Source organism: Miniopterus natalensis, chromosome 16, assembly GCF_054644295.1.
Source record: "Miniopterus natalensis isolate mMinNat1 chromosome 16, mMinNat1.hap1, whole genome shotgun sequence".
Classification (NCBI taxonomy): domain Eukaryota; kingdom Metazoa; phylum Chordata; class Mammalia; order Chiroptera; family Miniopteridae; genus Miniopterus; species Miniopterus natalensis.
Window position 1 is genome coordinate 27924745 of NC_142096.1, and position 25867 is coordinate 27950611.

The window sequence follows — 25867 nt, forward strand, 5'->3', positions numbered from 1 at the left end:
TGAATGCTCGACTGGGCTTCTGTTTTTATATGTAGCGGCAGCCTGTTCGTTTTCATTTCTGTACAGTAATACAGTATGTGCTTTCAGTTATTTACCTGTTATGCTGCTGAATGTTTGAGTTGTGGGAATAGGGACCACTCAACTGAGGACAAACAGGTTGTGTACTCAGCTTTTCTTTAAACTGAATTTATTGAGAAATTGGTTAATAAAATTATGTAGGTTTCAGGTATATGGTTCCATAATATGTCATCTGTATACTGTGTGTTCACCATCCCAAAGTCAAGTCTTCCATCGCCATTCATCCCCCTTCACCCTCCTTTACTTCCCCCACCCCCAATTCCCACTGGCAATCACCATACTGTTTGTGTCTGAGTCTTGGGTGTTATTTGCTTCATCCCTTCACCTTTTCCATCCAACCCCCCTCCCCTCTGAGAGCTGTCAGTCTGTTCCCTGTATCTATGAGTCTGTTTCTATTTTGTTCATTAGGTTTCACATATATGTAAAGTCATGGTATGCTTGTCTTTCTCTGATGGTTGGTTTCACTTAGCATAGTGCTCTCCGGGTCCATTGATACTGTCGCAAATAAGATTTCCTTTTTTATTTTTATTTTTATGGCCGAATAGTGGTCCATTTTGTAAATGTACCACATGGTACTCAGGGCTTTTCCTATAGCAGGGGAGCCAGCCACCATCACTTGTTTGGCAGAGACTCAGGTGAGCAGAGCTTTATAGTGGGAAAGCTTTGGAGTGAAAAGCAGGGAGGGGGCAGGCCAGCCCTGACTGGAGGTCGTCGGCATGAGGAAGCTGAAGGCCGGCCGGCTGGCAGCAGGCATCTTGTGTGATTGTTTTGGGGAACATACTTGGCTTTCTCTGGTGGGTTCTGAGTTGGAAGTGGGGACAAAGAAGGGGATGTTGGCAGCCGTTGACCAGTCCTGTCGGATTGCTGTACAGGTTTGTTTGGCATCCTCAACTGGTTGCTGTAGAGGTTGTGAGTCAGAGTTTGCAGTCATATGAGGTTTGCCCAGTGTCTGTTTATATTCAGTCTCTCAGAGTTGTTCTCAGTTAATGCTGTGAAGCTTTTCCAATTCGCATGCAGTGTGATACTAAGAATAGTATTAACTCTTAAATAAACTGAAAACTTAGCTATGATATTGAAGCCCCCGGAGCAACCATTTAAAAGAGTACAAATAACCCAACCAGTGTGGCTCAGCGGGTGAGCATCGACCTGTGATCCAGGAGATGGAGGTTCAGTTCCTGGTTGTGGGCACAATCCCCAGTAGGGGGCATGCAGGAGGCAGCCAATCAATGAACTCATCATTGATGTTTCTCCCTCTCTGAAATCTATATATTTATTTATTTATTTATTTTTTAATTAAAAATTGAAGAATATAGATATATACCCATTTGATATAATGGGATATTTTTAAAGTTTTCAAATAATCTAAAAGAGCAAAAACAAAAATCACAAGGACAAACAGAAAAAAAAGTACACCTGAATCCAACCACATCAGTAGTTAACACTGACCCCAGTCTGTGTGGCCCATGCACCAAGAGGTCGCCAGTTCTATTCCGGGTCAGGGCAAATACACAGGGCTGTGGGCTTGATCCCCAGTAGGAGGTGTGTAGGAGGCAGCTGATTGATGTTTCTCTCCCTCTCCCTTCCTCTCAATGTATGATCCCTACATTTCTGGTTTATCCACCAGTAGAATCCTATTTGCTTTCAATCTTCAAAATCTCTGGGCCAATTTCCACCACCCCCACCCCCCTCTTCTCATCTATGTTACGAACCCCTTTTTGTAAATCTTATAATGTCATTGGGACTTAGGGAAGGACCTAGCAGATTCATTTCTGTTTCAATATGCTCTTCATCCGATTGCTTACACCTCAGGATGCCCAGGTCTTTGCTCTGAATCAACTTGCAGTTGTATGTACAAACCACTAGAATACCCTCAGAGGGCAGAACCAGGTTTATTCTGCATCATGTTTGCACATACCTAGAAGAGATGACTGATCAAAATTTTTATGCCAGAATAGAACTAAACAATTTATTGCTATTGCTATTTATACTTAAATATGACATTCTCGGATAAAATTCTCTAAAGAAAGACCCTAAAAAGAGAATCATATGATTATAGTTCATCTTGTTCCTTTCTCTACTCTTTTTCCCCTCCCCCCTTTTTAAAATTTCCTCTTATAAATGATCACCATCCCGAGTTCCTTTCCCCTTCTTTCCTGAGTGGGTGTATTTATTTTTGTTATACTTTCCACGTGCACTTTTAAAAATCAGTCTATTAAATAGCTCTAGGGGCCATAAATCATTGCCGAGTCCCTTTAGACAGGCCCCTCGCTCTAAGGTACTCATTAGAAAAGGATGTGGAAAAGGTCTTAAATACTTCGATCTTTAACTTTGAAAATAAAAATTTTGCTTCTTCATTAATCACTACATGGCTACATGTTTCAGTCTGACCTGTTTCCTTGGGCTTTGCAAGAATTAATAGCAAGCATTTCAAAACCATTATTAATAGTTAAGACTAGCCTGTGAAATTCTTGTCAAGAATAGAAATTACAAAAATATACTACAATATGGATTTTAAAAATGTATAAGGTGAAAAAATTGATTTTATACAATTCAAATATGTTAAATGTTATATTGAACCTTAAATACATCATACTTATACCTGTCAGTTCCAAAGGTGATTTTTTGCTTTGTTTTGTTCTGTTTTGGTGAAATTATGTTCATTCTTTTCTAATCAAACAAGTAAAGAGCTTTTTAAAATGTGAACAGAAAGTTTATTTATTGGTATAAAAATTTTAAGTAACATTGAAAATTACCCAGGTATATTTTCAAAAACTTTGCTTTACAAATGTTAGAAATGGTCTTAAAATGTTAATATGAACTTACACTCGAATTCTTAACCTTGAGATTTAATTTTTTTATTAATAATTTCTTAAGAATTTAATTTACCATAAAAATAACTGGTACAGTTAAATGAATATTTAGTCAGGAAATTGCTACTGTCAGCATTAAATATTGGAGACTTTTCCATCTCTATTAAGCTTGCAATTGTCATTCTGTCATTACATGTAAGTACTGAGAAATAATCTATTTTAGTAAGTCATTTGTTGGTGAATAATATTTTATACAAATGAAACCAAAGGAATTTCATACAGTTTAAATCGTGAGATTCAATTTTCCAAAGAATATGTCCTGGATTTAAGATTTGTTTCAAAAACGAAAAGAGCTTAGCCTTTATAGCACCCCCTTTGGCACAGTCCAGCTTTCCACTGCAGCCGAGTTCTGGACGAGCAGCCAGGATCTGGCTCTGGGGCCAAGTTGCAGAATGACTTGTCATCCCAGATGCTTAAACAAGCCACCTTGTCTCTGGTTCACTGATTTCCTGATCATAAAATAAAACTAATACTCTACGTGTATGTATGTTGTGGCCAGAGTATTTGTGATCAAATCCCAGCCTTCAGTAATATATTCCTCTGCCTTCTACTGCAGACATAAGGAAAGGAATACTATAGAAAGAATCGTGAGTTAACGTTAATGACACTGGACATTGGACTCAAAGATTATCTTGGTCGGCTTCAGGCTTTAGCCTTAGAAATAATCTTAGATGATAATGATGGTAAAACGTTCATAATTAAAGCAATTGTTTCATTTGTTGGTGCCAAAATGTCTCATCATGACAAGTATAACATTCAGAGAACTCATTGACCTAGAATGAACATTTGATCTTTTCAATTAACAGTATTTCTTCTTCAAAAAGAAAGTATTGTTCACATAGCTGTTGGTTTTTTATTACAACATGCTTACTAAATCTTAACTTGTCCTGTGGGAAATTACTTGTGACAATTGGTTTGAAATTAATCATTTCAGAATTTGTGGGATAATATATGGGAAATGTATGCGTGAGAGTGTACATATATCTGTATACACTTTTAAAGCGAGAAGTTTTAGAGATTACAGAAAAGGGATTAAAAAAGACAAGATTCAAAGCATGGATACCCTTACGTGACCACTTACCAGTAAATGGACCATGTTGTAGTAATTCTAGTGCAAACAGACATATTTTGTGGCGCATGGGCCACCTGTTGAAGGAGAGGACTCAGCGTGGAAGGTCAAGGGCACAGAACCGCAGGAGACTTCAGAGTGGGTCCTCAACTCAGTACAAATAAAAATAAAGATGCTGTGTTTTTTGACAGCTAGCCCCTAAGTTTTCTTCCTCACTTCAGAGTGTGGCAATGACGTGTGTTTAGGAACTTGGCCATACGATTTCTGAAGGTGTATGAAGTGTTGCCCATGACGATCATATGTAGCATGTTTACAAACAGACTTTGAAATATTTACCTCGCGATCTATATAAATATAAAACTGTGCACAGCTGGACAAGAACACTGATCCACTCGCCGAACTTTTTTCCAAGTTCCTTGACATCGAGGATTGCCAATTGCTTGCCAGTGGAGAGTCTGATTTCTGAAACAATATTTTGAAAATGTTACATACACTAAAAGCAAACCAAAGACAATTCTAATTTACAAAATTACACATTGGAGTTCTTTTTTAAAAAGAAAGATAGTCATTATACATGGAGTTTTGAAGTTCATTGTAAATTGAATTTTAAAAAATGATCACAAACCGAGTTTCTCTTTGGACTCTTATCAAAACAAGTTACCAGTTATACCTATTGAGGACACCCTGTGTGCAGAGTAGTCTGAAATCGCTGTAGTTGTTTCTGTCACTTGATCTGAGTATAAAGCGCTACATAAAAGGAAATGGCTTCCTATTTCATGTATATTTAAATTAGAGGGGTCTGAACCAAATAATCTCTTATAATCCTTTCCAACTCTTTGATTCCATAATGAAAAAAAAATGGGAGCAGTGGAAAGAGCAAAGCCAGATTATTGAAATTATTATATTTAAAGTCACTGGAACCTCATCCAGTGTTTAAGGTACTTTATGGGTATAAATTAAATTATAAATTCATTTCAAGTCAAAATATGGATGAGGTATTCAGAAAAATAATAAGTCTGATTATTAAGTTTCTATTTCATATGAATTCCTTACCACTTTACTGTTCTTATGGCGTACTCAATACAGACGCTGTTGGGCACAAGTGACTAATAAATGAAAATTCAAGTTATTAAGCATTAAAATATACTATGGGAATAGTGAGTAACTGGAAAGGTCCATATTTTACTTTCTAATCCGTATTTTTACCAGTTCCATCTGACATACTTAAAACCATAATCCATGCCCACAGCAAAGTCTACCCTTCTCATAGTTACAAACAGTGTTACCAGATTTAGCTAATAAATGAGGTCAGGACTGGCATAGCTTTTCAAGATGGTAAAATGTTTTCAAGGATCAATTCTTTTGGACAATCTGTATTTCTGCAGGTTTATGACCCTGCAAAGCTGAGCCCACCACTATCTCAATCATGATCTATGACTACTCCTGGGCAGGGGTCAGCGATCCACGTGCCAGGGGCCAAATCCAGCCCACCCCATGTTTTTCTATAGACATTTTTTAAAGAGTTGAAAGAAAATAAAAAGAAAAATAGTGTGTAATACATGAAAATTATATGAAATTCAAATTTCAGTCCACCAATACAGCATTATAGAACAAAGCCCAGCTCATCGGTTTACATAGTGGCCTGCCTGCTTTTATGCTCTGATGCAGACTTGAGTACTTGCGACAGAGACCGTGTGGCCCACAAAGCCAAAAACATCTATCATCTGGCACCATCCAGGAAATATTTGCTGACCCTTATCCTAGGAGATTGTTAAAAATCCACCCCCAAAGATTGGGATTCAGGAGGGGCTCATAAATCTGCATATTTTAAGTCACCATCCCAAGAGATTCTAATTCACGTGGTCTTCGGAACACTGCTTTGGAGAGGTGGGGTCTTTGGTGGTCATTTGGGAGCTGGCCCTAAACCCCAATATCCAAATTCACACCCCCCATCCCTCAAGTCTGGTAAAGAGCCTCTAAGTCCCACAGTGTGAACTGGGTGCTTGCCTCTGGAGTGGTGAGGGGCAAGGGTCCCCTCACTCCCTGGGTTGACTCCAAGTCACACCTTGTGCTCAGTACCGTCAGCTGTTCAGGACACGCAGAGGACGGGCCTCTCCAAATGAGTGACTGGAAGTCTCCAACCCATTTCCCTCCCTTACCCATCCGAGTCCAGGCCGTCCCCGGAGCAGCGGAGGCTCACGGAGTTCATGGCTGGAGGCTGGCAGCCGACACACACCGTGTAGCCCTCTCTCAGGTACTGCATCCAGCGCGTCAGGGGCCGGGTTTCCATGGCGCAGTGGGGAGTCAGCGACTCGGTCTTGAACTCCATGCAGTACCTGGAGCAGGAAAAGGAACGATCACTCGCTATATAATTAGAGGCGGCCTAACTCTATAAAAAGTCTTAGGAAGCCTGTTGTCCCCAAGAACATCTGACAGACTGGAGGAGACGGAGCATCTGCACAGGTCACACACTGGCCACAGAACGCTCGGCGACGGTTCTCAGTCACTGAACTATGACGATGTCCAGGTGACAACTGCGGTGAAGCCTGAGGCTCTTTTCCAATCCATGACTGAGTTACCTGGTCAGCACGGATGTGCAGAAGTCCGCATATCCTGTCTCCTGCCTGCCTGACCACTAAGTTGTGTATAAAAGCACATTTCAGTAGGAAAGTAGCCCTTGATAACTTTGCTGACATTTTCATGAATTATATCAATTGAACAAGAACTTGCTTGAGCCTGAGGACGTGTGAGTGTCCCAGGAGGGCTCGTCCTTGATGCCCAGGCCAGCACTGGTCCCTCAGATGATCCCAGGGCCTTCCCAACGCTCCCCACCCAGCTCACTTGCATGGTCTGGGGGAATGACATGAGTTTTGACTTGAAGTCAAACATCAAGGTTATATTGGGCATCACAGATAAAAAGAAGTGGGAAGCCGAGATGTGCTTTTCTGTGACGGGCTAGTGTCACCTGACACAGAGCTGTGGCAAACTCTAACACTATGTGACTAGACTCTGAGGGCCCCAGATATGGGCGAACATTTCAAAGTCCTGTAGTCAAAAGCAACACAATTTTACAATTCTTCAGGGAAATAAACCAAAATAAAAACCCTGAACGTTGCACTTTAGGTTCTAACTATGCTAAATGGGTCAGTTTTTAATCCATAGAATTATGAGCTAAAAACGGTTAGGCAGAAAGTGGAGTGTAGGCTTCAAAGAAGACCTCTACCAGAGGCAGGTGTCATTTATTAGGGACCTTAAAGTATTGAGGGGGAAATTCTATGGTGCAGCTTCCATCAACTTCAGACAGCTTAACCCAGACACCTGTTCAATGGCATTTGCTAATTAAATTCCCTGACAACCCCATGGGGTAGGTATCGATGCTGAGGTGGCTGCCAAGTGGCAGTGTGGGGATTTGAACGGAAAAGTGGACACTTAGTGAGCACGGAGGCTCCTTTCAGCCTGTGCCATGATCTTGATAGAAACCCTCAGAGCTCAGAGGTGGGCCACTCTCAAATTCCCCAAACAGAGGTGGTGCTGGAGTGCAGGGTCCCATAAAGGGTGTAAGAGGAGCAGCCGTAGTGTGACTGACAGCAATATCATCTCGTTTTTATATAGATGTTTCTTCTTGGAGATCAGACCTCAGAGACAGATAAATCTTTAAAGCCCAACAAAACCTGGGAGGGGACAAGTACTTTCCCAACTCCATGGTAGAGTCATTTTTACCCAAAGGCAATGAACTAGTAACAGGAAAGCCGATCACACCAAGTTGACTTTTGTGGGCCGACCTGAATACAAGTAAAAACACATAAGTTAAAAAAAAATATAAAATTACCCGGCATCCTCTGCGTCTGTGGACCACTGCGGGGAGGCAGCTTGTCTTGTTCTCTCCTTGTTGAACGCAGAGGCAGTTATGAAGGCAGGGACTGGAAAACAGGGTGACAGTGGACCCCTGTAGCCTAAAGTACTCAGGGCAACGTTTCCCATACTTGGCTTCAAACCTGTCTGCAGCTCTTACTTCTCAAGCCAAAGGTCTGTGGCCCAGCATTAGGGAGTGACATGGGGCTAGGCGACAGTGTCCCCACACCCAGTTGATAAAGATTCGCGCGCACACAGGTGCATGGGGAAGGGCCTGCAGGCCTCGGACGAGTGGACTTGTCTGCAGAAATAACCAAAAGGGGAGGGCCAGAGGAAGAGCCCAGAGGAAATAAAAAGATGATGGGGACCAGTAAACCAAGGAAAAAGGTGAGGTGATTTAGAAAGGGAGAGGATATTTTTTAAATGAAAGGTGGAGAAATAGGGAAGAAAAAGAAAAGATCGGAAGAACAAATAGAGGGAGAGGGGGAAGGAAGGAAGCAGAGGGGAAGATGACAAAGGAGAGTGAAAAGGGGATGGAAGGAGAAAAAGATGCCCAGAGAGAGAGGAAATGAGAAAGGGAATAAACAGAGGAAGCACAGGAAGGGGGTGTGAGCGCTTCCCCCGCCTTCCCCCAACGCAGCTTGGAAGCGGCCCTGCCAACCGCATGGCCCAGGTGTGGTTGCCAGGAGCCAGCCAGCGCAGCACTCTCCCCGTGCCGCCTGAGGAAGGGCGGTTCTCAGTGGCCCTCTCCTTTTCCCTCTGCTCCCCCCAATCCCCAACTCGGACGCTCTGAGTGGGAGAAGAGAAAAGGAGCCAGAGTTCTTTCTGCCCACCTCTGTTCCTTCTGCAATTTTAGTTTTTGCGTGTGTCTCCTCCCTATTTCGTCTCTAAGCCCAGGGCGGCACCTGCCACTCTAGGTAGCACCTGCAGATAACTTTTAATTGCACTCTGCTGTCACCTCGAGGAAGACAAGGTTTTGCCTTGCCCATCGCTGTGGCCTTTACACACTTACACACTTAATACGTGAGTGTGCAATGGGTCGATGAGTGAATGAAGTCACCAAACTGCCACCGAGGCTCAGGGGTCCTACTTCCCGGTGACCTGTTCTTGTACTGAGCCTTGCAGCTGAAATGGCTCAACAGTCCTTTCTCCCTTTCAGAGCAGCAACAGGACCAACCCGGGAAGGGTAGATACCGGCTGATGTTGGCTCCTGGATACCACAGTCATCATCAACGTGAACCAAATGGCAAGAGGGTGCAAAATTGATGCTTCGAGCTACACGTTCACTTTACCTGGCTCCTCGCGGCCACAAGGTGGCAGCCCTAATTCTGTTTTAGAGTCTCTTAGTGAGGAGTCCCTTTTAAGTTACCAGGGAATGTAAGACAAGAGCGGCCTAATCCTGGCAGCCACTTGCCCCCGAGTTGCAGACGTTACCCCTGTGTCCTGTGCTTTGGTGCCTGGTCTCTCCAGCAAGAAGGTACCTACATGTGCACAAGCCCCAGAGCCCCAGCTGTGTGGCTCCTCACTGCCGCACTAAAATGTTTCATTGTTTTCCAAAGAGAACGTGTCATGTGTTCTAAATGTGGCTGTAGCTTTTGAACTTCAAAATCCACAGACAATCAGAAAGCTAACAAGTGAACGCATGTATGTTGGGGTCCTTCTGTTTCTCTTACACCTAACTGTCAGAAACACAGACATCAGAAGGGCTTTAGTTTTCTGATGAATGAATGTATTTATTCGCTAAGTGAAGGACGCACAGCATTATACCAGGCAGACTACGGCACTTTCGGGATGTGTTTCTTTACTCAAAACATCTACTTGATCTCCTAATTTGTACTTCCTATACTATCACAAAAGCCCAAAGGCATAAACACGAATGCATAGCTCAGGAAAAAGGAGGTTAGGAAGTAGAGAGCAAGTATATCACTCTAGTTTCTGATATAAAATCCTAAGAAAAGTTTTAGAATAATAAAAATTAAAAGTTACCAATCACACACTTCTAAGTCTTCGGGCCCAATGCAAAGTGCTTTTCATGTGCTAACTCCTTTGATTCTCACAACACCTTCCGAGATAGAGCCTATTAGTTCCCCATTTCACAGATGAGGAAGTTAAGGCACAGAGAAGGTAAGAAATGTGTTCAAGGCTCATGTGCCAGGCCCTGTCTCCAAACCACACTCCTCGTCGATTCCTAGTAGGGGGCGTGCAGGAAGCAACCAATGCGTGAGTCTCTCTTTCCCTCTCCCTTATTCTCTCTAAAAATCAATAAAAATAAATTTTTAAAAAGCTGAGGCTCACAGAAGTTAATGAGAAAATAAATAGTAAACGACTGAACAAGGGACCCGGCACAGAAGGTAGCTTCTGTTTTTGTAAGACCCACAGCCCATGGTCAGTGAGAAGCCTCCTTGTTAGGACTCATGATAAAAGCAGGCTGGTAACCCTGGACCTGTGTCCTGTGTGTCCTGCCCCCTCGGCCCTACTGATGGGGTGCCTCCCCCTCCCATGAGTCCCCAGTAAATACACCGGGAGCCAGGTTGCCTGCAGGTCTCTGAAGCATTGCCATAATCTCCCCCACAAATCTCATTGTCATTACTGATGAGTGGTAAGTAATTTAGAAATTATTTTTGCCTCCAGTCCCACTTCTGCTTATGTGCGGAAGTCCGTAGCTGGGTGCCTGGAACAAAGGCTCAATAAACGCCAGTCCCCCCTCCTTTCGCCCTCCTGGCAACAGCATTCAAACGTAATAGATTCTTTGTTACCAGGCTATTTGCCAACTTTCCTGGCATCCCATCACCCTACCATTGTTGGGTTTTACAACAACTTCCACTTCTAAAAAGCGTGGCCCCGCACATGCTTCCTTTGAACATGAAAGTAAATTAAATTTGCCTTGAGAATTTCATAAAGCCCTCTGGCACAGTGGGGTGTCACAACAGCAGGCTTCGAACTCCTGGTCTGAAGATTTCAGGTAAAAACAGAATAGAAAGAAAATTTGGCCAAGGACACCGATCTGGAAGCACACAGTTTATAATGCACACTCACCTCCCTGCAGGAGGAAAGGCATCTATGGAATTGCCGGTATGTGCAATGAAACAATCAGGTGGCTTTGGGGTTTGTTCGTATGATAAAAAATATAGTCAAAATATGCGTTAAATGAAACAGAAAAAATGCAATAGCTATTTGATCATTCATAAGGGCGCGTCAGTGATTATACTGCATTCACTGGCCTCACAGGGCCTTTATATTTTTCTCTCCTTTTTTTTAAAAAGAATAGTTTATTGATTTTTAGAGAGAGAGAAAAAGAAGGGAGAAGAGAGAAACATCGATGTGAAAGCACATTGATTGGCTACCTCCTGCACGCCCCCTACTGGGGATGAGCCCACAACCGGGGCATGTACCCTGACTGGGAATCAACCGACAACCTTTCAGTGCACAGGACAACACTCAACCAACTGAGCCACACCGGCCAGGGAGGGCCTTTATATTTCTACTTATATTTCTACTTAGTGTTAACCGGAACCTGTAGCTGCAATTTGAGCTCTAATGATAACAGTTAAGAGCAAAACAATACCAAGTGCGGGGGAGGGAAGGACCCACAGGATTTAGAGCCATGAGATCCAGGTTTAAATTCTGGCCCTAGGTGCCCGGCTAGCTCAGTCGGTAGAGCATGAGACTCTTAAATTCTGGTGGCCCTTCACCAATGCTGTCATCTCTCTGGGCTTCCATGTCCCCCTGTGCAAACCCAGAATAATGATGCTGTTCTACCTCAGTGACAGGCAGCACAGTGGTCCCCCAAAGATGTCCATGCCCTAATCCCCAGCACCTGTGAATGTGTTATGTTACGTGGCGAAGAGGAATGAAGGTGCTACTCAGTTGATCTTAAAATAGGGAGATTAGTCTGAATTGTCCAGGTGAGACCCATGTGATCACAGGGGTCCTCATGAGGGAGAAGGAGTCAGAAGAGAGTCGCAGGAAGATGTGACAATAAAGGAACGGCATAGAGAGATGCAGTGTGGCCGTGAGAAAAGGAATGTGGACAGTGGGCAGAAGGCCTGTCCTCCTTGTACAGCCCAGCGAGACGGCGTCTGACCTCTGACTTCAGAAATGTAAGGAAATGCATTTCTGTTGCTTAAGTCACTAAGTCTGTGGTAATTCTCACCTCTGACTTTCTGGGGTATTGACGAAAGGTGATACACTACACCCTCGGTGGTTTTCTCGGGACATGCTTCCCGAGAGTGAATCCCCTCATCTCAGGGCCTTCGGTGCTGGGGGGCTGGGAAGTCCCCGGTTCACCAAGTCCTGCCCCACTGGGTGAGTTGTTCTCTCCTCTCTGAGCAAGAAGAAACCCCTGCGACATTCTGCTTGGAAACCTCCTCAGCTAAATATCCAAATTAATCACTTGTAAGTTTTACTTTCCACTTAGCTGCAGGTCACGGTTCCACAAAGCTTTCTGCCCCTAAGGACAGGGCCCCCTTTTCCGCAGTGAAAAGGCAAGGAAACGATTCTCCCCTGAGGGCCTTTAGAAAGAAGCAGAGCCCCTGGCTGGGTTTTAGCTCAGTGAGCCCTGGTTGGACTGGAATTACCCCACAGTACTGGAGACAATAAATCTTCGTTACTGTAAGCCCCTGGGTTTGCAGCAATTCGTCTCAGCAGCTGTGGAAAACTTCTACACTCTCTTACAGGATTGCTTCAAAGACTGAATCAATAATGCCTACAAACACTCTTTGCCACACAAATGGGAGGGGTCAGTGCACAGCGTGAAAAAGGCCCCTTCACTGTGAATAGGAGGCCTGGGGGAGGGGGAGGGAAGAGCAGGTGCACAGGCGAGAGCCGCAGGTAGAGGTGGGCGCCCCTTCCCCACGCTCCCTCACCAACATTTGCGTCCATGGGGTGCTCGCTACCCTGAGTTCTAACTGACTGTGATGTGTTTGTCACTCAGGTTTGTACCTCCACAATCCAGCACAGCGCTGGAATGTCGTAGATGCTCAGGGACTCTTAAGAAAATGCATAAATGAAGGCACAGGAGCTGGGGTGAAAAAAAATCAATGGGGTCTGACTATGACTTCTTCCTGAGCCTTTTCTGCAGTGTTCCTGCAGAGTAATGAGTGGAATGTGATTTTGTTCTATGGCCGTTTTTGCAAGCACTAAATTATTTCCCCGTGAGCCTGATATGATGGCTGTGTCCATGGGAGGCCTTCACCCTAGCCCTTCCCTTCACCACGACCAGGGCAATCTTTTCACATCAAAACCTGATCACACTGGCCCCTGCAGTGGCTTTCCAGGGCTGTTACGATAAAGACCAGAATGCTAACCGGGGAGCTCCGAGGCCCTGCAATGGGAGAAGGGGTTCCCTCTCACCCTGCGCTTTGTTCCCCACACCCAGGTCTTCCATTGGCTTCTCCACGGCCTTGTGCTTCCTGTGTTACGTGAAAGAGCCAAAGGTGCCCCTAGGTTGTTTACTTCCTCAGGGCAGGCTGAAACCTGATAGCTCCAAAGCCTCTTGGCACCAAACTCAAATTTTTATACATCCGATTATTTTAAAAATAGCCAAACAACCAGATTTGTAGTCATTGAGGCCCGGCCTGCTCTGCAAACCCTGTGAAACTACACCCAGCATCTGCTGCCCATTGAGAAGCTAAAACCTTGTGGTTATAAGCCCCCAAGCTGTTATGGCCCTTGCCCTTAGCAGCTCTGTGACCCAGAGACTCCGGCCGTGCTGCTCAGCTGACGTCACATAGACACATAAGCCCTGGCCGACTCCTCTCCTTCCCTTCAGGATGGCGGTCTCCACGCACAGCCTCTGCACTTCCCTGCCACTCAGCCCTGCTCCAGGCCCACCCAGCCAAGCCCGTGTGTTCCTGCCTCTTGTGGTCACACGTTTTTCCTAGATCAGCCCCAAACCCTCAGAGCCCTTTTACCTGACTATCTGGTTTACCACACTGGCCTCTCAGTCTCATCCCCAGTCCTCAGGGAAGTCCCCCCCTCCCACCTCTATAGCTCCCCACCTCCCAGATCAGGGGAAATCAGCTTCATACACACTCATAGGTCCACACCTCTCATGCAGTCAGTACCAGCTGGACCAAATCGCAGCTGTGATTTTCTGAGATTAATTCCCCTGGATGATCCAATGGTCATCTCCACCTCCCACTAGACAGTGATCTATCTACATGACAGTGGGCTCCATGTCTTTTCTCAGATTGTAACCCTGGTACCCTCCAGTGCCCGCATCAGCAGGCTCTCCGGGAATATTCGTGTGCGGGGTGGGAAAAGGAACACAGTGGCTTAACCAGGGTCATGCTGACATGAAACTTTCCAAGTTCCTGTGAAAATCATGGTCTCTGCTCTCCTGAGCGTCGGCGCTTTGCTCTGGCAGGTTCCATCCAGCTCAAAACATCGGCACTGGCCTTTTTGCTTATTTATGTGTGAGCTTCACCTGGCTTCTGACTCACTAAGGAGCTGACTCCGGGCCCGCCACTGGCCACCCCACAACCAGGATGATCTTTTCAAACCACAAATGTGATCACATCAGCCCCGAGCTAGTTGGCATAAGGGGAGAGGCAGGTGTTTTAAGAGAATAATTCTCCCATTGTTTAGAAACATAGACGTTTCTGCTCTTTCAGGGCGTGTGCGCGCTGGTGATGGGGGAGACCAGCAGCGCCAGGTGAGGCAGGGTTCCCCTGACCGACCTCCGCTGCCTGAGGGGCCGTCACCTCGCCTAACGGCCTTTGTCACCCGCGTGACTGAGTCTGCTAAACCCACTGAGTCCATATACCGGGGGAAGGGGCCACCGCTGGGTTATAAACACACCGAGCAAACAGAGGGCTGGGGCTGGGGACACTGGCGCAGCTGACCGGTAACTCCTCTATCAGGCGTTTCCTGGGCTTCCCATCTCCTCCTGAGACGCCACCCCCCCCCCCCCCCCGCCCGCTGCAGCCCTTCCCCTGGCCCTCAGGGGACCAGGCGTGGAATTCATCAGGGACCCCAACGGCAGCAGCGCGACCCCCGCGGTACCGAAGGCGTGCGCGCAGTCCTGGCCGTGGCGCGCCGCGTACTCCAGGCAGCCGGCGCGCTCCTCCAGCGCCGGGCAGGGCGCCCCGCCGTTCCGCGGCTCCTGCCGCACCGGGCGCCTCCGCACGCGCGCCGCGGGCCTGCACCGGTCCGCACAGCCGCTCCAGGCGCTCCACTCCCCCACGATGCACGGGCGAGCTGGAAGACAGCACCAGGGGACGGTCACCCAGGGGACCCGCAGCCGCCTCCAGGCCGCTCCCGCCCCGTGAGAGATGCGCTTTGACTGCGCGTCAGGGGGACAGGGCCTCAGCAGGGCCCCGCTGGCCTTGACTCCACTACCCCGATGGTGAACTGATCACCGGGGACCTCTCGAGCGGGGCAGAGGTTCAGGGATCAGGAAGGTGGGTCTGAGCCAGGGACACACCTGAGTAAAGAGGCGATGCCTTCCGGGTACTTCCTCATACTCCTGGGGCTTAGATCAGATCTTTGCTTTGGTTTTTCCATGGTTTTAACTTTATCTTCCCCTGGCCAGAACTTTTTATTGTAACAGTAATACATATTCATCGCAGTAAATGTAAAGAAAAAACCAGAAGTAGAAAAAAGAAATTGTACTTCACCCACCAATGATCCCATCAACTGCCCAGTGAATTTCAGCCAGTGGGTCTCCAGGAGACACAGGCTTAGGGCCACACCAAGGGCCCCTGCGCTTTGGGCTGCTCCTGGATGCGCATTCTCACCCTCCATGGTTCACCGAGTCATAAACCATGAGAGCTAGAGCTTAGGGATGAGCCACCAGGGCCCACCGAGGTTAAAGCTGCATGGTCACCACGAAGGGGCAGAGTCAGGGCAGGAGTCATGGCTGTGGAATCAGTGGCGTTGCACATTGAGCTTTCCCATTGAAAGTCCCAATGAGTCTATAGAAGGACTGCAATGAGGTTTTTAACTGAATTATTTCAGGACTTGAAATTGGATATAAGACAAAGACAAGAAGATAGAAGATATATGTGCCTCTTTCTCTCCCACAAAACGTGGCCCACTGTCCCCCCCAACCTCATGCTCTCAAGTTTGCAGAGACTTCACCAAGAAAGCACCCTAACGTCTCTGAAACCTTGGTTTGGACTTGCGCCAGTTTGGACTTGAAAACTCACGTAGCACACTCCAGTTTAAGTCCATGTCTTTGGGAAGATGTATCTTTTGACAGCAAGCACATAGCTGCTCCTGACATGAAAAGGATCACACCCAACATAAACACCTGTCAGTAACTCAAAAATTTCAAACTGTTTGAAAATGTTTTTATTAATCATCTAAAAATTCATACCTATCACATGACTCATAGGCCAGCTACCTAAAGAAGCAAGAATGAGCCACATCAGAGTTTGTTCCCAATATCTGCCACGCACACATCCTTTGGAAACTCAGTAACAGGTCGTTTCCTGCTCTTGTCCTCTCTTGTTGACCCCTCCCTTTTTATCTTCAGGATCTCGTGGTTAAATTGGCCCATAGAACCGCAAGGTATTTAAAGAGAAAGCCAAGCCAAGAGCTGGGTGAAAAGGACTTCTTCTGTCCTTAATTCCTTCAATAACTCTTCCCACCCAAATCTCTTCATCTCTGAGTCGAGCTAATCCTGCCCTCATGTTTGGACTTGAACACCACTTACTGATATACTTTTTAAAAAATGCACTTGTTTCAAAGATTAACATTTGGACATGGCAGAAGTTAGTAACATGGCCTTGGGTTACACTCTATCTGCATGGTAAAAGATGGCATTGGGGAGAGTTGTATGGCTGAAATTAGTCGCCGTTTGTGTCTCATGTCCAATGTTTATTTATTTTATTCATTTGACCTGCAGTGAAAATCCTAAAATCACAGAATAATTGAATCAGTTGTTTTTCCTATTTGGTTAAAGTTTGCCCTTGGCAAATGCTATGTCCTGTTTTTCTGATCCATGCTTTTACTTCCCCATAAAGAGAATCAGAACACTCTGGGGCCCAGAACAACACATCTTGATGGCTGCATAGTAAGACAAAGGAAAAAAGTTTCCATAGAATTGTAGAGTTCGCAAAAGCTGTTCCACAAAATATTTTGAGGTGGAAGATTAACCTGAGGTGTTTATTCCTATTCTTCAAACAAAAAAAAATCTATTCTTGATTAACTTGTGAACTTGATGTTTGGACAGGAAGGTGTCATAGATCACAAGTAATCTTTGGTCTCGGAGGTCAGGGGAAGTACAGAAACTTCTGAGACTTATCACCACAAGTCATATATTATATCGCATGACACAAATTTCCTTCTGAACTGTTTCATGAGTTTTCTTGTCCCTTTCCCACTAAGCGTATCTGATTTACATCTACATACAGCATATCAAAATCATTGCAAAGTGAGATAATGGAAAGATCCAGAGTGTGAGGAGTTATCAAGTCCTTCCTGATGCACCAGCTAGTCCCTCAAGAGCTTTCTGGCTATCAGACATCCTTACCGTGGCCACAAGGAGAAAGGCCCAGAACAGAAAAGTTATATATTTCAGTAACAAATCTGTGCACAAAAATTTTTCTCAGTGTGGCTCAGTGGTTGAGCATTGACCTATGAACCTGGAGGTCATAGTTCGATCCCCAGTGGGGGGGGGTGCAGGAGGCAACCAATCAATGGCTCTCATCATTGATGTTTCTATCTCTCTCTCCCTCTCCCTTTCTCTCTCTGAAATCAAGAAAAACATAAAAGCATGGCCAGCATGGCTCAGCGGTTGAGCATCGACCTAGGACCGGGAGCTCGAGGTTCGATCCCAGGTCAGGGCACACGCCGGGGTTGCGGGCTCGATCCCCAGTGGGGGGCATACAGGAGGCAGCCAAACACTGACTCTCATCATTGACGTTTCTCACTCTCTCCCCCTCTCCCTTCCTCTCTCTGAAATCAATAAAGACATAAATATATATTGTTTTAAACCTGACTTTCTCAATCTTCATATTTCACTCCCGGTTACCGGGAACCGACAGACTGTTGCCTGATAAGCAGCGGGACCACCTTTGACTCCAAACTTGCCACGGCTTCCTGATGTCTTGATGTTAGGATATGACATCATCCCACTCATTTTAGGGGACAGAAGCCTAGATTTAATGGGTGCCAGGAAGCTTGGCAAGCCCAGTTTTTTGTTCTTCTTTGTTTAAACTCAATGTACTATTCAGGTGGAGTTTCCAAAAAGACATCTGACGCATGGATTTGAATGCCAGTCATTTATTTGGGAGGTGATCCCAAGAAGCTTAATAAGGGAGTGCAGGGCAGAGACAGTGAGGTAGGCATGGGAGAGACCAGAGATACGAGGCAGACACCCAAGTCCCTACGTTAGGCCCAGTGGGCACCTCTGGCCCTCAGTTTGCTGGGAAGTGAGATAATGGAAAGATCCAGAGTGTGAGGAGTTACCAAATCCTTCCTGATGTACCAGCTAGTCCCCCTCAAGAGCTTTCTGGCTATCAGATGCCCCTACCATGGCCACAGAGAAAGGCCCAGAACAGAAATATAAGTTATATATTTCAGTAACAAATCTGTGCACATGAGGAGGGCATATTTTCACATGTCCTAACAGGGTATCCAGTCACGGCTACATACAATGACCTTAAAAATGTACCACTGAGCCCTGGCCAGTTTGTTCAGTGGTTAGAGCATCGGCCCTCAGACCGTAGGGCTCCGGGTTCGATTCTGACCAAGGACACGTACCTCGGTTGCAGCCTCGATCCCCAGCCCCTGTTGGAGGCAACCAATCGATGTGTCTCTTTCACATTGATGTTTCTCTCTCTCTCTCCCCCTTCCACTCTCTCTGAAAAGCAATGGGAAAAATATCCTCAGGTGAGGATTTAAAAACAACAAAGATGTACCACTGATTTTCCATAAATAAATAGTGTTTGGAACTCCCTCAGTGGTTTGCCATTGAATTGAAATTCAAACTGCCAGCCTGGAGCCCCACCCCACCCCATCCCCCACCGCCTCTGTGTCAAGCTCCAGCCACAGTGTCTTGACCCCTGGAAGGCACCAAAGTCTCATACTCTGGGACCTTTGTTGTGTGTTCGCTCTGCCAGGACGCTCCTCCCACACTGGGCACGGCTGGGTTCAGCTCATCCTTTAGGGCCCAGATGAATTATTTCTTCTTCAGGGAGCCCTTCTCCAGCCAGCTTAGCTAGGTCATCTCCCAGCCCCCCTCGCACACCCCTCAAAACGATTTCCTCTCAAAGCTCAGTATTCCTTGCTTTCTAACATCTCCATGATTCACAATTACACACTTCTGTTTGCTGTTGTTTATTGTCGAGTTTTTCACTTCATGCCTAGTGCTTGGCACTTGGTAGGTACTCAGAAAATATTTGCCAAATGAATGAATGAACGAATGAATGGCATTGGCAAGTTCCTCCTCCTTCCTAAATAATGTTCTCCATTGAAACAGACTCTGCTCTGCTCGTAGCATTAGTTAGAAGCCAAAGCACTGACGGAGACCCCGGAGTGGGAAGGACAGGGGGAACTCCCAGAGCCCAAACCGGGATTCTTAACCTGCCGGGGCACCGCAGGTGGGGCCGCTGGAAGGGGCGCTGCCTTCTGCGCCTTCGGGCCAGGGAGATCCAGCTTCTCCTGGCAGCCACGCGTCCTCAAATCCTTTCTAATCCATCTCTCTCCTGCCAGTACCACATCTGGAATGTTACAAGCTTCTTTAACTTTATTATCTGTGGTGTGCAGTGGCTTTTCCTTTCATCTGAGCGCACTTCCCCTCACTCAAGAACTTCAGACTGTGGTGCAAAAAATATGTGTGTCTATCTTCCTGCCACCCATGGGCTTCCTGCTTCAGCAGGTCCCCTCCCTCCAGCACAGGCTTTCAGGTCGGTGGCTCCAGCTTTTGGACTCATATTTCTATAAACACCTCTGCTCTCAAACTTACCACTGGACTTTCCATAGGCCCATTCACAGCCTTGGCGAGCTGTGGAGTCCAGAACCAGGTGCACCATTCCCAGTCTTTAGGTCCCAAAGGGTAATTTAAAAGATCTTTTTCTCTAATGCTTTTCTTGATGATGTCAAATACACACACACACACACACACACACACGCGCGCGTGCGCACAGCAGCAACCTGAGCTGGCAGCCAGCATCCTTCATATCACAAGTATAGTTTGTTTCTTCTTAATGGAAGGCCCTGCGTGTATTCTCACATAGCTGTGTCTCCTCCGTTAATCACAGACACTCAGACATTCCCCTCTGTAATCTGGCCCTGCCTGCTTGGCTCTCTGCCACCTCAGAGTTGAAGGCCACCCACGATCAAGTGCCTTCTCCCTCACATTGTTAAGTTCAGATAGTCCTAATCATTCCTAAGGAAATATTCCTTTGGCACTCTGCCCACAGCAGTACCATTTATACATGGCTTTTACTTGCTGACATTCTATGGAAGCAAAAGAGAGCCCCTTCATACACACACGCACGCATCCCATGGTGACACAATTTTAAATGTATGTTACCTGCCTTTTCCTCTCTCCGTATGTATATCCTTTCCTGTGGAACCTTGTCAAAACTTCTCTGATGGTCAAATGAGACTACATTGCCCAACTGACTATTTACCCCCTCGAAAAAGCTCCAATAAAATGACCAAGTATGTTTCCCTCTTGCAGAAACCATGTTACCTGGCTCCTGTAGGGTGGTTGTTTTTTTCTTTTTGATACATTAACTGGACAAGTGCATGAAATGCTAGCAAGACACTGAAATGGGCTGCCTCACTATAAAAATGGAATTTTATGCACCATGTAAACCCAGAAAAAAAGGGGATGCACATTAAAAAGATAATGATGCTTTTTCTGGGTAGTTAAGTTTCTGGGTGAGTTGTTTTTTCCTTCTGTACATTTCTATATTTTCCAAATTTTCTGAAACATATATTTTGTACTCAAGGAAGAAAAATGCTGTTTTTAAAAGGGCGTGTGGCTACACGCTGGCAGTGCCCTCAGAAGCCACAGATCACATCCCCTCGGTGGAATGACGGCTCACGTGTTTTGACAAATGTCATCAAGGCACCGCGATGGCCATCAGGGGATTGGCAAAGGGGAGCAGGACACACTTTGTGCCCCTGAGGAACACACAATTATTGGACAGAGAAAGCTCACTTGCTCCACTAGGACTCATCTGGGGCCTACCCTGCACAGCACAGAGTTTCTCATAAAGCCTCATTTCTCCGAGACCAAAAGCATAATGTTTAAACGTGTGGGCTCTGGTTCCAGAGTTCCTGGGTTCAGATTTTGCACAAGTTGCCTAACCCCTGATCTCCTGTTTCCCTGAATACCTTGTCCATAAAATGAGACCAACATGAGGAATACGGACATACCTCGTTTTACTGCATTTCACTTTATTGTGCTTCGTAGATGTTGCATTTTCTAAAAATTGAAGGCAAGGCCCTCCACCAGCAAAAAGATTACGACTCGCTTTGTTGCGATACTTGCATTATTGCGGGGGTCTGGGACGGAACCCGCAGCGTCCCAGAGGTATGCCTGTAGCCTGGGCGGGTGGGAGACCTAAGTCAGCTTAGAGCTGTGCGGTGCCCGCGAGAGGGCTTGGCACAGAGTAAGTGCTGGGTTAGCCTTGACAACTTTACCCTCCTTGACTACACGCCCCAGGGCTGCCGCCAAATCCTGCAAGCTGAATACTAGTGCCAGGCCTTGTGTGTTTTTTCTGCAGAGACAAAAGCAGGGGAAGCCACATACTGTCCCTCGGCCACTCTGGCTCCAGTAAAGCCTCAACTTTCTAAATCATCAGACTGTAACATTCTTCCTTTGGGTCACTTTCGGGGCACATATTTTCAAGCTGGGTGCCCCATCTTCCTCCAGATACGCCGTCAGCAGATTAGGCCAGTTGGCTTCCTACATTCCCTGTAAATCTAGAAGAGACTAGCCCATATAGGCTACTCAGTGTTGGTCCCTCTCCACATGGGTTAACTTTTCCTCTGTCCTTAAGTTCCTCATCCAAGATCTAATGCAACCCACTGCTTCTATAATCTTAGAATGAAGGTGCTAGGAGCCCAGCTGACAAATTAGAGACTGGGGTGTTCTGAGCCTGATAAGCAAGCCTTTCCAGAAGTTTGTCCAGGCAGGAAAATGGGTCTGTCCCCTCCTCTACCTGCCTCCTTCTCCCCATCCCTGATCAGGCCAAAGGAGGATTTCCTATCTTTTTTTTTTTGGGGGGGGGGGGGAAGATATATCATTGGTATTAAAACCCATGCCATCATCATCATGAGAATTTCTGAGATAATTAGTTTCAGAACAGATTTTTTTTTTTGAGACAGCTTAGTAATTCTATAGATCCAATAACTTTTTACTTTTACTGAGTAAAAAAAATATAACTTTCTATTTAGAAAGAGAAACTCCAGTATTTCATCTTTGAACCACTCCCCCCAAAATAATGTGTTTATCAGGACGAAAAAGTCAGGAGGGGTAGAAGTAAGGCGTGCCGAGTTCTGACACAGTTCCAATTTCTGTTCATATTTAATGTCATTTCCGTCAGAAAGATTCCCAACAGCATCAGTTGATAACACAGCACTGGGTAAGGAGAAGAGATCCTAAGAGGCAGAATGGTTGTATGTCTGTGGAGTAGCCGGGGGCTCTGCACTGCTGAGCACTGATTTATCTGGGAATAAATAATAGCCACGCACTGGCCCACGCGGAAGTGCTGGTGGCAGCCTGAACTCGGGCAGCCTGGGTGCAGCTCTCCCTCCACTGGCCCTTCCTGTAATTTAGTCATGGGAGTGCCCCCAGCTGGCTCAGCTCCCGCAGCTGTGACATGCTAATGCCAGCCAACCCCACCTTCTCCAAAGCCCGGCGTCAGCTCAGTCCTGCCGCCGGTGCAGGCTGAGCTGACCAGCTATCTCCGCTCGCAGTGCCCTTACTCTCACCCTCAGCTCTGAGGGGTCAGCAGGCTCAGTCTTGCCAAGTGGCCACCTTCCAATTGTTTCTATTTTCTTCTTTCCTTCCCAAAACCTGCAAGTGCAAAGGATTTACAAACAAGGAGCCTTTTCAGTCCCAACTCTTTTTCTGCTGGCTGGATTTCTGAGTTCTTCCAGAGATGGTATGGCCACCTGGTATTCCTTACTCAATAAATCCTCACTCCAAAATGATAGGCTTTTTTAAAAACATTTTTACTTCCTGGACTGAAAACAAGGGATTTATTTTTGACCAAATAAAGACTTTGAGGACTCTGCAACTGCTCACAGGGGTGTTAGTCTTCACCAGAAAGCCAGTTCTTCTCAGGACTCCGGCCTTGTCTTTCCCCATCCCTTTCTGTGCCCAAATCTCCACATCTAACTGCATTCACAGGTCCTGTCCTGTTGGCCAGGGTGGCCTCAGGGCCTAGCCTAGCACCTGGCACAAAAGCGGACACCCAAAGGGAACTGCTGGAATCCTCCTAGAATCCCGACCCCCTTTAGGGAGCTCTCGCCCATTCTCCAAGACTAGGCTGGCTGTCACTTCCTCTGGGAAGTCTTCTCTGAATTCCTCTGGTCCTCCAAGTTTTTCTTCTCTAGCCTCCAGGTCCCTTATTTTGGCACCAAGGATGTTGCAAGCAGTTTTGCATGTGTACTTCCCTGCTCGAGTATGAACTTCTACGGGACAGAGACTGTGCCTTCATCATCTTTGTGTCCCTGTGCTAACCACAGTCCGGGCCACATGATCTGAACTACAGGAATTCTGCATTTACCTTTAAAATGCAGGCAAAGCCTGGCCGGTGTGGCTCAGCGGTTGAGCATCAACCTATGGTCCAGGACATAGTGTCTGGGTTTCCCGTCAGGGCACATGCCCAGGTTACGGGCTTGGTAGGGGGCGTGCAAGAGGCAGCCAATCAATGACTCTCTCATCACTCATGTTTCTATGTCTCTCTCCCTCTCCATTCCTCTCTCTGAAACCAATAAAGACATATTAGAGAAAATAAAATAATAAAATAAAATAAAATGCAGGGAAAGCCGTCCAGGGAGAGGGTTGAGTGAGGGAGGCAGCACAGTGGACGGGTTCACTGAGGAAAACAGGCTTGGGTAGGATGGGGCAGCCGAGCAGGGAGCTGGGGACAGCTGGCTGGGGCGCCGCATTTCCTAAGTAACCGACTCTTCACTTTACATTAATAGTAAAACACCCTGGCCTTGGAGCAGGGACAGTAAAGAATCTTATCAAAAAGAAGATCAATATTGGCAGGTAAATCATTAGCTTTCGATCAGGGTCAAAAAATCTTAATGTTTCCAGCTGTGTCCTTTCAGCGGCAGCCTGGGTGACCATCCTGCATGGGCCCGTGGCCGCTTCCTGCAGAAAGAACACAGAGGGGTGCGGCTCTCTGCCGGGCACCCAGTTCTCCAGGGAATGGCACAGCCCTGCAGGTTACTCTCCCAGGAAGATGCCGAGGACCCCACAACACCGGTATCCTTGACGTCAACCCCTAACGTGTGTGGCTTTTGGGGGTGATGGGATTAAGAGGGAGCATGGCTACTTTTATTTCCAGAGCTGGCTTCTTTCACCCTGTTCTTTAGGACAACACTCACCTTTTCTTCTTTTACCTTTTAATTTCATTTAAATCAACATTTACTCAGCCCATACCAGGGGCTGTGCTATTGTGGGAAATGTAAAGATGAAAAAGACTGACCCTAAAGGAAAGGCAGCAAGATTAAAACATAATAGGATCCCTGAGATTAAAATCTTTATCAAGTGATCTAGATAAAATTGACCTCAGCGAGCAGATGGAGCCCCTCCTGTGAGAAGGGGCATGTAAGCTACAGGCAGAGTCAGGAGGTGAGGCCAGCTGTGCTCCTCCAAGAACTGGCTGGTGGAGCAAGCCCTGGGCCCGGAATGGGGTCATTACACACTCCTTCCCTCATCACCCCTCACCCACCCCCCAGATCCCCGAGGCTTAAGAGGATGAAAGTGGTGGGACCCGGCCCAGGGGCGTGCCCAGGACCTGCCAGTGCCTCTCTCCAGGAGGGAGGTGGCCCTGTCAGGCTGGAGTTCCCGCGTGGAAGAATCCATCGGGCAGGGGTGACCCTGCCCCTTCCAGGACAGAGCTCCCCACCCCTTCCCTCCAGGCTGCTGGGAGGGGTGCTTTGGGGCGCTATGTCTCGTGCAGGGGGCTGGAGGAGCCTGGGGCGCACATGGACGGAGGGGCTGGACGCCCCGGCACAGGTGGAGCTGGGTGTCCTCGGATGCAAGGGGCTGGCTGGAGGACTCCAGGATGGAGCTGGGCGTACGCGGATGGAGAGGGGCTGGGCCCGCCGGGATGGCAGGGGCTGGGGGCTGCGACCCTCGGTGCGGGACCCTCTGCCCCTGGGCTGCGGGCCAGCGGCGGGCACCCCACCCTCGGCCCCACCACACACCTGGGCACGCCCTGGAGTAGTCGAAGCAGCAGTCCCCGGTGAGGCGACAGGCTTGGTCGCAGAAGCACGTCCCGTAGACCCGGTCCAGCCTCCAGCCGCGGGCGGAGCAGGCGGGGTCCCGGCCGGGGCAGCAGCGCCCCGCCTCGGCGCAGCCGGCCAGGGCCCCGGGCCACAGCCGCGCCAGCGCGCACAGCGCCAGCCACAGGGTCCTCATGGCCGGCTGCGCGCACTCCTCCGACACCAGCGCCGCGCTCCCGGGAGGACGGCGGCCCCGAGCAGCTGGAGAGGCGCGGCCCGGCCCGGCCCGGCCCTGCCCAGCGCGTGGCCCCCGCCCCCCGCGCCGCCCCTTCCCGCGGGGCGGGCGCTCCGGCCTCCCCCGCCCAGGTGGGGCGCGCTCTCCCCGGAGCGCCCGGCGCTCGGCGCCCGGAGCGCCGGCTCCAGCCCGCGGGCGCCGCCCGGCAGCGGCCGGAGAAGCAGGTGCTCTGGGTCCCAGCCGCCCCGCAGCCCGGCCCAACTTTCCTGGCCCCAGACTCGGCTTCCTAACGCCTAGTGACAAGTTAGCCAGGGGGCTTGTCCCCGTCGAGGCCGGGGACGGAGCGCGCGCGGGGCGCCCCGACTTGGCCCGGGGACGCCCTCGCCGTGTTCG

At 47.6% G+C, this 25867-nt stretch overlaps 1 protein-coding gene across 1 annotated transcript; it reads right to left on the reverse strand.

Moving 5' to 3' along the window:
• Window positions 1-2766: 2766 nt before the first annotated feature.
• On the reverse strand, window positions 2767-25439 carry SBSPON (somatomedin B and thrombospondin type 1 domain containing). The gene is made up of 5 exons (XM_087825440.1): window positions 25222-25439; window positions 14875-15069; window positions 7847-7937; window positions 6177-6353; window positions 2767-4479 (listed from the first exon to the last, which is right to left on the reverse strand). The coding sequence occupies exons 1-5, from the start codon at window positions 25433-25435 to the stop codon at window positions 4362-4364; spliced, it is 795 nt and encodes a 264-aa protein (XP_087681566.1). The 5' UTR covers window positions 25436-25439; the 3' UTR covers window positions 2767-4361.
• Between the last annotated feature and the right edge of the window lie 428 nt (window positions 25440-25867).

What these genes read in the sequence shown, in the direction of transcription:
- SBSPON (XM_087825440.1), bottom strand. Translation starts at nt 25,435, where the DNA reads ATGAGGACCCTGTGGCTGGCGCTGTGCGCGCTGGCGCGGCTGTGGCCC. An exon ending in ACAGACGCAGAGGATGCCGG is followed by an intron (nt 6,354 to 7,846) that starts GTAATTTTATAT and finishes TTCCTGCTCCAG; the next exon opens with GTACTGCATGGAGTTCAAGA. An exon ending in GACGGCCTGGACTCGGATGG is followed by an intron (nt 4,480 to 6,176) that starts GTAAGGGAGGGA and finishes ATATTGTTTCAG; the next exon opens with AAATCAGACTCTCCACTGGC.